We start from the raw sequence: 15348 nt of genomic DNA on the forward strand, positions 1-15348 counted from the left end.
GGCCTCCGGCCGCGCTCCGAGCCCACCCAGCCTGCGACCGGCACAAGGTAACCCCGGGCTTAGAGCTCACTCCTCGGCTTTGTCGCTATAGCCGGCTTCCCCGCTCTAATACCTGCGAGCTCTGCGGCACTCAGACACCCCCAGTCCTTCTGTGACCCCGCGGATCCTGGGGTTATGCTGACCCCGCCTGGGTTTCCCCCCAGTTTAGCCTCTGGAGCGATGTCTCCCAGTGGAGCCGACTTTTAAAAGTCCCGATTTTGTGCTCCGTCGCTCCGCCGCTTGCCGGGTGCCGGCCCCTCCCCCCGGGGTCTATCTTCCCGTCGCTTTGGATTCACTTCTCCGCAGGTCCTACCTTTCAGAAAGTGATCGATTTTCTGTTTCTGGGATTGTTGCTCTTCTTCTCTTCGATTTCCCGTTGGATTTATAGGTGTTCACAATGGTTAGATAAGCTATCTAGCTGATCTCCTGCTACCCGATGTCGTCTCAGCCTGCTACTTCTCCGCCATCTTGACTCCTCCCCGGGCCCGGTGTTTTTTTAAAAGCTCAACGTGCTTGCCAGTTCCAGAATAGAAAGTGGGAAGGCTGAAATGACCCCTCATAGTTTCTCTGATTGTGTGGGTTACATAGATTACACTTCATCTCTGATGTCAGCCAGCTCTTCTCCCTCAGTTCTGCCACACCACAAACACTTCAGACTTCTCTTTTGTTCCTATTCGAAGCTTTTTTTGCTGCACTAAGGGAGAGCAGGTTACATAGATACCACTCCCAAGGGCTCTTCCTGTGAACTGACAACACCAAAAGCCGTTGTGACAGGCAGACTGTCCTCAAATGGCAGGATTACATCCTTGGGAAAAGGAGAAGATGAGAGCAGGTAGTCACCATTAAATATTTATTGAGTGCTTACTGTGTGCAAGGCACTGGGGATACAAAGAGGTATAAGTCATGGCTCTGCCCTTAAGGAGCTCACAATCTAGTTGGAGAAACAGAACATACATACATACATACATACATACATACATAGATCAGTAACAACACAGGTGGCCCGAACAGGGGCCAAGAGAACAGTACAGATAGTAGAAGCAGGGGTCACTAAAGGCTACGTGGGGAAAGGAGTGTTCCACTGAAAAGGCAGAACGTGAAGTGGCTTCAAGGAGAGGATCCTGGGTATAGGGACCAACAGTGAAAGCAAAGCTCAGGGCAGGAGCACACTGGGTGGGCCCAAGAAATGATGACTAGTGTGATGTGACTACAGTGGAAGGTTTGTGCAGGGGTGACTAAGAGAATGATAGCATCTTTGCAGGAAGGGAAGAGTTTGGTTTCCACTTGTTGCATTTTGAGGGGCCAGCAGGACTGATACATGACATTGTCTCTCCTGAGGTCAAAGAGTGGGAATAAGGTAGCTCTTAGACTGTTTTCCCATATCTTTAATATCATACATGTATCTTCCTTCTTTTCCTAATACCAACTGTTTCCTGGGTAGGTGTTTCACTGCCTGAACGAAATCCTAGATCTCTGTCATGGCTTTTGCTCGCTGGTCAGTCAGAACCTGGGCCCGCTGGATGAACGTGGGGCTGCCCAGCTGGGCATCCTGGTGAAGGTGAGTCTGCCTGGCTGTTGGCAGTATGCAGCCCTGTCCAGAGGGTGGAGGATGTTTTGCCAGTGGGGAATCACCATCTTTTCCTCTGAGTCAATAAAGCATTTCCCCCAATACATACATATACACAGAAATAACAAGATACAAAGATTAAAATGTTGGTATCAGTTCATTCTGAAGCAGCTAATTATGTGCCATCATCTCAGCGTTCAAAAATAGTTCAGCTGTGAATAGTTTCTTCAGCCCACAAACATGCACTGGCTTTGTTCTCACATTCTCCTATCCAACCTCCTTACTTCCTTGAACGAACTCTGCTTCACTGGGATTTTAGTTATCTAACAAAAAGCTGCCGGCTCTCCCCAGCCCCAGTATACAACAGAATATATTAATTTGAAAGCGGATGCTAACTTCCTACTGAGCATGGGAGTATACTTTCACAGAAAGTCATGCTATCTGTGGACTCTGTCCTAAGAAGACCTTTTAGGAGCTAAGAGAAGCAAGGCTGTGGGAAGGCCAGCTGGTGCTGTAGAATTTTGAGGAAGAGTTTTTCAAGGAGCTCCTCCGCTCCCACCTCACTCCACATGGACAGTTGGTGAGTCTGAGAGGAGTGACAGCCGGGTCCTTCTCCTTTGCAGGGCTTCAGCCGCCAGTCTTCACTGCTATTCAAGATTCTCTCCAGTGTTCGGAACCATCAGATCAACTCAGATTTGGCTCAACTACTCTTACGACTAGATTATAACAAATATTACACCCAGGCCGGTGGAACTCTGGGCAGGTACGAACAAGCCTTGGGGAAGTTCGTGGACTCTGTATGTGACTTTGTAACAATTTATAATTCCAGAGCTAAGAGACGGTAGCCACCGTCTTGTCCAAATGGCCTCATTTTATAAACAAGGAAACTAAGGCTGAGATAAAGGGCTGTGTCTGATCATCTTTATTTATATTAATGAAGCTTAACTTCTCGTAAAAGCCACCATCATAGTGAAATACTAAAACTGATGCTGAGATGGGTTTTTAGTTCTCAGCTGGGCAGGAAGAACGAACTGGGAAGTGGAGTGGCTGTGGCTGGTTCCCAGTTCTGACATTAACCAGCTCTGCAGCGCCAGGCACCCTGCCTCCCTGGCTTCTAGTCCCCAGCTTCCATGCATGGGAAAGGTGATCGCCCCTTCAAATTCTTGGCTTTTTAATCCAACATTCAGTGGAACCACCACCAAGATTCAGTGGTGGTTGGCTTTTCTCAGAGGTCTCTCCTATTTTTAAAAAGCGCTTTATTGTTCTCCTTTTTCTCTCTCAAATGTCCTCAAGCAGATTTTTCCTAAGTGATTTTAAGCAGAAGAGTCCAAGAAACAGTTTAGAAGATGACATTAGGTATATTACAGGCTGCCCTGATTACTCTTTCTTTGAAGAAAATCTTGGGAAAGCATATTTGATGAGGTTCTTTTTTTCTTTTATAGTTTCGGGATGTGAAAATAACTGGTTCACAAACCAGCAGTCTCTCACTGCGTTCCCACATCCGTGACAGAAAATTCAAAACATCCCACTCTCCAGCCACTCTGCAAATGCCTGCCGTCTACTGAGGGCCCTACCTTTCCTCCTAGAAGCTACTACTATTGAACATTTCATGGGTACAAATCCTTCCCATGTGGAACAATCTACCCTATCTTAAGGGAGTTCTTAACTCATCCACCATGGAGGACATGTGGTGCCAGCTCTCCCTCTGCTGACCTTGCAAGATCCATTACATGGAGAACATCTGTCAGACACGTCCATTTGTTGAGCACCTACTATGTGCCGAGGTACTGGTCAAGCTGCGAGAGACAGCAGTTAAGTAATAACTTCCAATTATTTCAGACTGGAAAAAGGGCAATTCTAGCTATTGACGACGTGTTTAATTATTCCTATTTTAACAAAGAAAAGGAGTCCTTAAGAAAAAGCCTGAGGTCAAATTTCTAGGTTCCAAATATTGAAAACTGCAAGTCTTATTATCCCCTCTTGGAAAAACCACAAGAGTTAAGTTTCCCCTAATCTGGCCCAACCATTACTGTAATTATTAATGTTCATATTGGTGTGAACAAAAATAAATGTTTATTGAACAACTCCCTCTATAATGAGAAACAGAATGCAGCATTCCAGCCTCAGTTTATAGCCAGTGATTCTGGTCCTTTTTTACCACATACTGTATCCTATTTCCTACACTTGTGTGCTGAAGGTTACCCTTTCCACTACTGTCTGTGGAGAAGTTAGCAAACTCTGGCCCACCACCTGTTTTTGTAAATGAAATTTTATTGGAACCCAGCCACACTCATTTACCTGTTGTCTGTGATTGCTTTCATGCTGTCATGGCAAAGGTTTTGTGACACGTCAAATGGCCCAGAAGGCCTAAAATATTTGCTAACTGGCAGGGAAAACTTTTTAACTCCTGCTTCAGAGAATGACAGGACATCAACAGGGATGCTGCTTAGGGGTAGGGAAGGAATAGCTTCTAGGAACCATAACAGCAATAAGTTAAAAATTGGACCTCTGGCCAGAGCTGCTAACATTTCCAAGTGTTGTCCCTGTGTTTCTCGTGTTTATCCTTGCAGAAAGTCATCCCATCAGGCTTATAGTCACTGCCCTTTCACAGCAATTGGTGCTTTTTCCTTTTTAGTTCTCAGAGTACAGTACCCACAGGTCAGCTGTGAGTGAGCTCAGCTCTAAGATGATTTTTTTTTAATTAACAGGAGATGCCCAATTCTATTTAACTTTGCTTCATCTATTGATTTGGGCCTACTGTAAAATCAGGTTTTTGAAGTCAAATTTTAGCCCAGGATAACCTTTTGACAAAGATGCCACAGAAAATTTTAAAAATTTCACTTATTTACCTTGGCTAGCTGTCCTCCTACTATGAACAAGCCTATTGAAAACCGCAGAAGGTACTAGGTTTGTCTTGCTTTTTGTTCTGCAATTAAGTTCAAGAAATGGATGAAGAAATCCCAGTTACTACAACCAAAGAGATTCAACATTTATTTTATCATAAAAGTCCAGCAAATAAAACTATATACAAGATCCATGCAAAGAATCCAGTTACACACAAGACACATTTAAAACATGGTTAAAACACAATCTCCACAACATCAGGAATAAAATCAATGAGACGAAGTATCCTTAGTGAGAAACATAATCGTGTTTATATTTTGGATGCTGCTTGAATCCAATTCTCTCCCCAACAATGAGGCACTGGATCACCCACTCCTGCGACACCACAGGCAGCTGCAATGCTTCCGCACACTTCAGCACCGAGGCCGGGCATGAGGGATCCGTCACCACCACGTCAAATACCCCTAATGCAATATCTGCAGGAAGCAGGGGAAGGTGAGGGAAGAGAGGAGACTGGATTTAGCCTTCCGTGGAAAAAGACGTGTTTCCTAGCCAGTGCATAGCACTGCGCCCAAACTCAAGCTTTTCACGTCAGTGTTACTAATCACAACCAAAAGTGAAAAGTCACCATCATTAGATGCTAACCTTATAGGCATGTTTATCAATACACCACTGGACAGCAGCAGAAGCATCAACAACCCAGGGCCTCATTCCTAGTGGCTCACCTCTTGAGGGTGGTACCTTTCCTCTCTCAGAAACGTGGGTAAGGTCAGCCAGTCAGACCACAAGGCCGAGCACCCGCGGGTCTGAGGCCCTCCTTAGAGCAGTACCACCACACACACTCTGCAGGGACGCACCTTTGTTATGGGCACTTGAATGGTGCTGCTTCACGGAGGCTGCCCCCCCAGTCATGAGGATCTCAGACCAGAGCTCCAGGAAGTTCTGCTGTTGGTCTGACACCAAGAGTACCTTCAGATTGTGGAAAGGGTTTTCGCGGGGTTGCCTATGAAGGAGTCAGAGACACAGCATCTTGGAACTGGAAAAGACCTTAGCATGACAGATTACTTCCAACAGGAGCCCTTCTGCCATGGGACTTGGGCCCATGTGAATGCTTCCCAAAGTCCTGCATTAGGACACCACTCCCCTTCTCTCCTGTGAATCATGTATTTTCTGTAATCCTGGCATTCTAATTCAGCCCTTCTGCTGTCCAGATCCATCCTGGGGCTGAGAATAAAATGCCTTGCTTAAAACTTAGTCCCCTAACCTTAGAGGTCTAGAATACTGAACCTACATGGATCCTCACACATTTTCAAAAGGTCCTTAACCAGGATACATCAGGAACATAATTAGATGAACTGATGAAAAGAACTCACTGAAATTCTCTAATTTATTCTATGACAATTATAGTTTCTACAAATACACTCTCACCTAGATTCTCCCCCCTCCAAAAGCTTGCTGTCTTCCTGCCTACCATCCTAGATGGGCTCTCAAATACTCACCAATCCAGAATTCTTTGTTCCTCAAGGCTGTACCCAGCAGGCAGCAAATAATTACGGTAATTCTGGAGCTGGTTGGCATGGCAACTATCATGGACCCAGACATGAGACACACAAGGAATCCCACTGGCAAGGCACAGGAAATACTTCCGGGTTCGACAGTGCTGATCCGCAATTAGGAGACACTGATAGGCTGTGTTACACTGGAAGAAAAGGAACAGAACCAATAGGTCTGGTGACTTCTACAGAAAGCCCCAGAACAGCAGCCCTGAGTTGCTGAGAACAGATCTGAACACTTCCAAATACTACCCAAAATGGGGTTGAGCCTATCCTTCTGCCCAACACTTCCTTTCTCAATGAAAGGCCCAAGGCATTGCCCTAGGTACTCTCTCTGCCTCACCTGCAGGTTTTTCTGGGGGCTTAAACCCTCAAGGGACAACACAAGCCCAGGTATTCAATCTTCCAGGCTGAGAATCAGCAACACTATAATGGGGATTTCTATTAAACACAAGTTTTAATCTGCTTTTGTCCCAGAAACAGAACCACAGCCTTTAACAAATAAGGGTTCCAACTTCTCTTCCTTACATAAAAGTAAAAATTCTATTTCATGCAAAACTTGTAGCAGTTTCCCAGTTCCTGAACTGTGGAAAGGGTTTTCGTGGGGTTGCCTATGAAACCCATCCCCTCCCTCTCAGGTTCTTCTCATCGCTGACCCACTCGGGAAGCTACACAAAGAAACTCCTCACCTGGGCTTCATTGAAGTCTTCAAGGATATAGCCAGCTCCTGCTCGAAGCTGGGATTCTGTATACTGCTTGTTGAAAGGAGGAATTTCTAAAAATTCTATTTAAAAAAACAGAAAACAAAAAACAACCAAGATCATAATTACTAGTTGGTTTCTTATTCGCTACTTTAAGACTGCTTCTTACTGCCTCCTTTCACACTCCCCCCACTATCTGTATAGCACTGTATCCCAAAGACGGATCAAGGGCTTTCCCATGGGTCAGAAAGAGCTCTGTCATGAGGACTACAAAATGCTGCCAAAAGAAGGGACAAGAGCGGAAGGGGTAGGGAAGATGGGAAATGGGGTAGGTCCTGGACCTAAAAACATCAAAGGTTTGTGTACTGAGTCATGGGACTGTTAATAAGGATGGACACACAACCAGTTCCCATGGTGGGTACTCCAATATGAGTAACCCTTACCATCAGGAAGCTGTCCTTTATGCCTACCCTCAATCTCTCCTGCAAACTAAGCCCATTTCCTCTAATTCTGCCTGCTTGTGGAGATAAAGAATAGCTGATTCACACTTTTTCTAACAAAGCCTTCAAATTCCCCCTTCATCAGCAGTTTTACCCCCTATACACTAAAACTGTGATGAACCAGAAGGCTCAAAGAAAGTAGGGTTTCTAAAATGTAACTGATTAAGTGAAGTCTAGCCAGAAAAATCCTATTTCAACCTTTTTATTGAAAACTATCTACCTTTGATGATCTTGAAGTACCTCAGGACACTGAACATCAATGACTGCATTACAGTCTTGAGGGTGAAGTAGAAGTTATGAGAGATGAGGCTGAAGCTGTAATGACCCTAGGCAATTAGAAACTGCTTCTTTTGACCAAATATCTGCTCCTCTCATATATAAATAACACATTAAAAAAAAGAAAAGAAAAAAGCAAGACATTAGAGATTTTAGTTAAGATTTTTGAGAAATTAAGTTCTAATGAACTTATCACAAATAAAAAACCCAACCAAATTCATTAAGAGTTCAGAGCCAGGACCACTTCCCATCCCCCTCATGCCCAGTGGTAAACGCTGGCAAAGCAGACCCCTTGAGGCCAGCCCTGTGCTGCCCTCCCTGCCTGCTGGAGCTGCCCAGAGTGCTGGTGCCCCACAGTCAGGATTCTACACCTCCGGGAAGGTCTGACTGGCTGGCTCATTCACCTTCATTGCTCTTTTCTTGACTAAGCATTCTCCATGTTCCTCTTAAAATGAGAGCTCAAACTGGAAACTCTAAATGGTTGTAAACAACTCAGAATATAGCAGAACTATTTCTCAGGCTTGTCACTGCATCCTGTTGATCTATCTCAATACACCTCGTCACAATTTTTAGTACCTACACTCTACTGCTGAGTCACAATTTTTAGTACCTACACTCTACTGCTGAGTCACTGCCAAGGCCTTGTGTGGTCCTTTCTTCCCAAGGCTTCAGTTACGTCTGCTTAATCCAGGTCTGTTTCTAGTCCTGACCTCTTTGGTTTTAATCACCAATTATGTTTCCTTGCATCTTGTGTAATCAAACATTATCCCACCTAGGTAGCAGTAGTCTACTCCTCTACTTTTTTTCATTTTGGATTTAATTTTCTTTATTTGTGACTTATGAGTGGCCCTGCCCCACCAGAGGCTAAAATGAACAGGTTTTTAATTCCATCATCTAAAGGATGAAGGTACTAAATGAATCCAACTCTAGAGTCAAATCCCCATGGCTGATGGGTCACTGATAGTATGCCTCCCAACAAAACCAAGTGCCATATTCTTAATTCATGAATAAATAGGTCTCATTAAATGAATTCAAATTATTTTATGAGCTCCTTATCTAAAGTAGCATCTAAGAGATTCCCATTTATCTACAAGTCATACCACATGGTTTCTTTAAAACTTAATATTCTGTTAGAAGACTGTTTTAGTACAAGTGTCTTTAGGCTTCTTGAGATTGAGGGACCTTCAACATACTAAAAATATCAAGGACTTTGGTACTTTGGGGCAATAATCCAACAATAAAGGAGCAACATAAAACAGACGTGTTCACTATAACCACATTTTCCACAAGAAACCTGGAAATCGGGACACATGGGTGGCTCAGTCAGTTAAGCGTCTGCCTTGGGCTCAGGTCATGATCCCAGGGTCCTGGGATCAAGCCCTGCATCAGGCTCCATGCTTAGCCCTGCCTCTCCCTCTGCCTGCTGATCCCCCTGCTTGTGCACTCTGTCAAATAAATAAATAAAATCTTAAAAAAAAAAAAAAGAAGAAGAAGAAGAAGAAGAAGTAGAAACCTGGAAATATCTCTAAAAAAAAGTCCAGTTCCCTCCTCATTTAGACAAGGCCTACCTCCCTTCACGTTTAGTTAGAAGGTTGGGATTAAAAACATTTCATGTATCAGCAATGGAGGGAATTCTTCTAGGCTGGGTTTATTAATCTTACACATGGTCACAGACGTTTAAGGAACTGGACAGTCTGCATCTCATACCAAAGCTGGCTTTCTTGACCATGCTGTACCAACCCACAAATAAAATATCTACAGAACTGCCAAGTCCTGGGTCTAGGGAACGGCTAGGAGTGTGCTGGAGAATAAGGAAGGTTCAGAGTCTAACAATTCTGCAAAAGCAAAAGAAAACAAGACCACACACACTGTTTTGATCCCACAACACATTTCACACAATCCCCAAGGGACTCATTATGATCAATGTAAAACTACACTCTTGGCTAGGAAAACAGACACCTTATCTCCTTGCCTATAGGTAGGACCTATACCTATCTCAATTCTGACAAAAAAGGCTTGGTGCACAACCCTGAAACCCCGCACATGCCACCTGCTCCCGCACGCTAGAGACACTCTGCTGATGACTCCGTTTATGCACCTTCCAAACAGCATAAACCCTAACTGCAACTCCCTGACCACCTGTAAAGATCTGCGTCCCTGTAAAGATCTCCACATGGCTACGGTGGGTGAGATATAGTTTTGGTTAGTTAGCAGAGAGTCATCCACGCACCTGACATGCCAACCATCACAGATCTGCAGTGCTGCTCTTTTACGATAACCATGTTCCCTAATGTGATCCCCTCTTGCGAGATTCAACTCTAACCTGCAGAACATCATCCCACCTGGATGCTGCTGAGTCACTTACAGTGTATACATTTTTATCTGTCCATTTTGTCTCCTAGATCACACTTTTCAGACAGCTGAAACAATTTTTTAACTCTCCCCACCGCAGCCTTCACTCAAACCCTATGTAACAGACAACGCAGAAATGCATATACAGATGAGGTTTAAGGTTGAAGAGAGGTACAAGAGCTGCAAAGGCTTAGAAGCTGCTTCTCTGTAATCACCCAGGGGCTGTGGGAACCCTACATTCTCAGTCTTACACTCAGACCTCAAGAGACTGAACTTTGGCCCTCACGTGGGTCTTCTCTAGCAGTTGCCCCTAGCACACAGATAGATGGGAAAGTAGCAAGGCATTCAGAAACTTGACGGATCCGGATGACTATAGTAGGATAAAACGAACAGGGGTTCTAGTCCCAACTCTACCATTACTGCAGACAAAAAGCGATTATTTAACCTCTCCAAGCTGGTTTCCTCATCTGTAAAGCAGACGGTAAGATCTATCTCCCATCTGGCTCACAGCGTTGTTTTGAGGAGCCACCAAAAGGAATTCTGTGGAAACAGTCTATAAATCAAAAGGCAGGGCTCATTAATTTTCCCTGACCAAGATCCGAGATGCCACCTGGACTGCCACCTTTGTAGGCTCATAAAGTGAACAGAAAGGAAGAAAGTACCCAAGTGTCAGAGCCCCCAGAGCTTCCTATGGACTTACCCTCCTCTTCCTCACTGCTTCCTGCAGGACCGTCTGGCAGTTTGGAGCGACTGGCCAACTTGTCACTGGTTGTGGCCATGGTGAGAAGAAAAGCATAGCCCAAAAACAAGGTCTTGTTGAGGGGCAAGGGCCCTCTCTGCTCTTCCAGGGCAGAGGGTTCACCCATGTTGTCTCCACTCTCACAGGGGCTCACAAATTCTCCTGCCCCCACCGCACCTGGAAAGGACAGAGCGCAGTTACTAGAAGGCTACAGACCACTGCCTGGGCACGACAGGATGGGCTGGGAAGGTCCTGACCAACTTTTTTGAGCTATATGGTCAATAACGTAGGACCCAATTTACAGTGCAGAGAAATGTGATATATTTAAATTTTACAGTCATGATGATGTATACATTATTTTCATAGATTAAAATCAACTAGTATTGTTTTTATATAGCCAAACCAAATACTTCCGAGATCATTTGAAGAAGGTGGTGGTTCTAATACAAACAAAGCTTAGGTAGGAATGAAAAATTATTTGGAAATCTTCAGCCCACTTTCTTTGCCCAGTGCTCAGAATCCCCCAAGATATGTGTTATCTTGAAACAGCCCTTAAAAACAGACAACAATAAGCCCACCTTTTTTATTACCAAGAAACGTCCCTGGCAGATAGTTCATCCTATGCCTGACCCTCACCAGAACGGTGCACAGAATACTTGGTAAGAAAGTGTTCTTACACGTTGATGGAGCGCCATCAAACCAGCCTGCTTCAATTGTCCCAGTTTCCAACCCCTGGTGGTAGGTAAGTGAACCAGCCAGCCCAGGACTCCCAGAACACCCATGCTAGGAGTGCCCCAATAAGTCCACAGAAAGAAAACAAATACCTGATTTGGAGAAGCGGAATCATAGCCTCATTAGGAGGCTAAGATGACAGACAGGTCATGCCTCCCTAAAACAAAACCAGCAGGAGAAGCACAGTCTGATGCAGTATGTATAAGCTTTGACTTCAAAATCGAACTGCCTGAGTGTGACTTCTGGATGACTCGGTCACCTTGGCAAAGTCAGCCCACTCTCCTGTGCCACAGATTCTTCAACTGGAACAGGAATTCTAACATCTATACCTCATAGGGATTATCTGAGGTCTTATGTGTAAAGCAGTTAGTTCCATGCCTCACATAACCTGAACACAACAGGAGTGTGAGATATATATGGAGATGACACAACCCCAAAACACAGGAAACAAAAGCAGTTCTAGTGCCAGGACAATGGACATGTAACAATCAATGAAGTCCTTCAGTTTGCTGGACTGAGAGGGCTCCCTCAGGGCAGAGAGGAGGACTTTATCCCTGTGTCTCTAGAACCCCAATGGATATGAAAGGATCATAGTAGAGACTATAAAACAAAGACAGATAAAGATAGATAAATTCTGTTAATATGAAGCATGAGGGACTGGAAAGCAGTTGTTTGGGAACAGTACGAGGACGGGAGATGCAGAGTGAGGTACTAGCTTTCAAGAGGAAGTCTGGGAGAGCCAGAGGACCCTGAGTGCAAGGGAGGGGGAAGCAGAGCTTCCTGAGGTAGAAGATGGTGCCAGGTAAAGAAGATATGTAAGACCAGTTTCACCTATTTTGAATCTGCTTAAAATTCAGTACTTCTTTCCCTCTCTTAGAACCTACACGGAAGTCAATGAACGTTTCCAACCAAGATTTCATGTCCTATCTACCTCTACTGGACTCTGCTGGGAGATGCATAAAGGTGGATGCAGTAAGCGGAGTACTACCTGGGGCTTGTACGGGACCCCATCTTTGTAGCCAGGACAGAGGAGCCACCGCCACTTCTCAGGCTCCATCTCTCCGGCAGCTAGCCCTGCATTCCATAGTGGTCTGAGGGATAATGAGGCAAAAGGGAGCACTCACCAGGTTTCACAGTGGCAGACTTCCGGCCTCGCTTGGCAGGGGACCGTTCCTCTTCAGAGGTGATTAGTTTTCTTTTGCCTGAGGGAACTCCCGAGGAGGCACGAGGGCTTTCTGTGGTCTTGCGGGTAGGGGTTGTGCTGCTGCTGCTGGAGGCAGCGGGGGTGGCCGGGGAACTGATGTTGCTGCGCCGTTTCCGCTTCCCTTCCACCAAATTGTCTAGAATAGGGTAAGCCAAAGGTTGGTCAACTCCATGAGACCATGAGGCCCTGGACTCCATGAAGCTGGGCAGGGCCTGAGTTAGAGATCACACACCCTTTCCTCCACCTCCCAGGCAGCACAAAACCTCTCTTCAAGCCATCACCCTTTCTTTCTCAGTCTCAGTCATGACTGAAGTGTGCCTGGCCCCCTGCAAAAAACTGGGGAGGTCAGAAGAATCTGAGGACTTACTGTCTGGTCCTGGGAAGGAAACAGAGATAGGCAATGGCTCCAGAAAACAGCAGCTCATCAGTATCTCATACACCACAGGAGTACTAAGATTTAGGGAGGCATGCTTACTGCTCTAGAATTCACTCCTCCTAACACAAACAGAGCAGGGCCTGGGGGCAGTTTTTCAGGAAGCAAAGGTCTTACCCAAGCTGATATCTGCTGCCTTGGTGAGGGGGGTTACTGCCTCGTATGGACCAAGGCCATACTGCTCCCTCAGTCTGTTTCCTTGCTCCAAGGACAGGATGACAGCCATTCGCTTGTACCACTTCCTTTGGCCTTCTTTTTCAATGCTGTAGTACAATTCTCCAGATTCCTTCCTGTGCCCTTTCACCACCCCTGAGTGGGAACAACAGAAGAGCGGCCTGCTGTTGTTTTAGGTTGCTTGGCACCGACTCACCATGGCTCTGCACAGCAGGCTTGGGGCAGGGCATTAAAAGGTACAATAGGGGGCTGAAGCCAGTACTTAAAGAAATTCCAGTGGTCAATCCCAGACATCACCACCACTTAGGAAGGAATGTAGCTACTACCCTGGGGTTGGGACATGGAAAGGTTCTTAACAGAAGGAACTCTTCAGTTATAAAATAACTTCCTAAAGCCAGCCTTCGAGTTGTTAGTAGTTCAATTATTTTTTGAAGTGAGACAACATGTGGTTTCTTAACAATCCCATTATAACTTACTAAACCTTTCCTTCTTGGCGTCTCTGGAGGCTGAGTGATAATTCTTGAGTTAAGCTGTAGGTGAAAGATGACATCACACTAAAAGAGAACATGTGTCTGTGTGGCTAAATCAAAACAGAGATACAGAGCAAAGAAAGGAAAAAATAAATAAATTCTGCCTCTCCTGCCTAATTTTCCCTCTTATCTATTTCTTGCTCTGATTCAGAACCTAAAAATAAGGCCTCTCGGTTAGAAGGAACACAATGTGAAATATAAAAGGGATCAGGGCTAGAATTCAGGAGACCTAGACCTAGGTCTAATTCTGCCACCACCAAGCAGTGTGGTCTTGGGTAAAACCCATTCTGAAACCTATGAAAAGTTCCCTCTACCTATCAAACAATTTACACACACATGTGCAATATATATGTGTATACACACACACACACAAAACACATATATGAGGTAAAAACAATGCATTATATTATCATGAACACCTTTTAAAAGGTTTGTTTGTTTTCCCCCATTAGCCTGTGCTTGAAAGAAGGGCTAAAAGAAACCCAGAGCATGTGCCACCAAGGAAAGAAATACAGACATGAAAGCAAGCCTTGGTTCTCTATCTATGCCACACAATCACTCCCTTTCCCCTTGCTTAAACCTCTATCAGGAAATTAAATCACAAAGACCCTCTTGAAAAGGACAAAGAAGCCCAAAGCAAAAATAAACTTCATACTGATGAACTTATTAAAACTAAAGGTGGCTAACATTGACATTAGTAAACAGTCTCAATAAATGAGACACAGCCTCCCCCCAACTCCGATGCCATAATTCACCCTGGATACAGACCATCTGTCTTAAGAGGACCTCTAAGATAAACTTTACATCTGAAAAAGAAGAATGAATATATTTGATACAAACTACATAAGCTACAGACCATAAAAGACCTAAATCCACGTGCTACTAACTGAAGCCACATAGAGCTGTTATTCAGAGCTAAGAGGTTAAGTTTAACAACGAAATAAAGGGGAAACAACTACTCAGGAGTCTACATCACAGGAAGGTGTGAAGATACTTTAACAGAGGCACTGTTGCCCATTATATCCCAATCCACGTTCCAAACAATCTCCAGAAACGGTATTTTTAAATGACAAAACTCAACACAAACACTTACGTCCAAATTAGCTCACAGAAAAGAGGCAATATATTCAAAGAACTGGCACACGGAACAGTCATAACAAATACAAATCTCTCACCATCATGATTATAGGGAACTGGCTACTATAAGAAAAAAAAAAAAGTACCATTTTTCAAACTAGACAGTAAATGGTCGGTAGGTATGCAGGCACAAAAACACAGTACAAACAACTTCTTCCTAAGTAAAAATATCTCAATGTATCTGCCACTCACCTACTAGATTCCCAGCAAGGCAGGTACTATATGTAAGTCTCAGCGGTGAAAAGGAAAAACACTAACTTTACAGTGGACAAAACTGGCAAACACTTTAACCAAGGGATGAGGACTAACAAGACCAGTGATGTCCTGTGGATGTCATGGCCTCTCTACCTCCTGTGATGTCACAAGAAGTGCACTTCACCTTCCCAGCATTCTTTTCAAAACCCTTACCACTCTGATCTAATCAAATAAAACATGAGAAGACCCAAACTGAGTGATACTCTACAATATATTTAACCCCCCCAAACTGTCAAGGTCAAGAAAAAGAAGAAAAGATTCAGAAACTGTCACAGATCAAAGGAGATCAAAGGACACATGAAGGCTAATGGA

General features: G+C 44.5%; 2 protein-coding genes across 2 annotated transcripts in view; one reads left to right on the top strand and one right to left on the bottom strand.

Annotated features, from left to right (window-relative positions):
• TUBGCP4 (tubulin gamma complex component 4) overlaps positions 1–4635 on the top strand; it is a 44533-nt gene extending 39898 nt beyond the window's left edge. Inside the window, exons 16-18 of the mRNA XM_080807883.1 lie at positions 1481–1597; positions 2230–2369; positions 3049–4635. Coding sequence (XP_080664009.1) covers positions 1481–1597; positions 2230–2369; positions 3049–3061 — 270 coding nt within the window. The 3' untranslated portion in view covers positions 3062–4635. The remainder of the gene's footprint in view (positions 1–1480; positions 1598–2229; positions 2370–3048) is intronic.
• The window catches only part of TP53BP1 (tumor protein p53 binding protein 1), a 52767-nt gene continuing 41982 nt past the window's right edge, over positions 4564–15348 (bottom strand). Inside the window, exons 12-18 of the mRNA XM_080807882.1 lie at positions 13058–13249; positions 12428–12643; positions 10533–10748; positions 6693–6787; positions 5950–6149; positions 5308–5453; positions 4564–4926 (exon numbers count right to left, since the gene is read on the bottom strand). Of these exons, the coding sequence (XP_080664008.1) occupies positions 4739–4926; positions 5308–5453; positions 5950–6149; positions 6693–6787; positions 10533–10748; positions 12428–12643; positions 13058–13249 (1253 nt within the window). The 3' untranslated portion in view covers positions 4564–4738. The remainder of the gene's footprint in view (positions 4927–5307; positions 5454–5949; positions 6150–6692; positions 6788–10532; positions 10749–12427; positions 12644–13057; positions 13250–15348) is intronic.

This window comes from Martes martes (genome assembly GCF_963455335.1).
Source record: "Martes martes genome assembly, chromosome: 7".
In the NCBI taxonomy this organism is placed as follows: Eukaryota; Metazoa; Chordata; class Mammalia; order Carnivora; family Mustelidae; genus Martes; species Martes martes.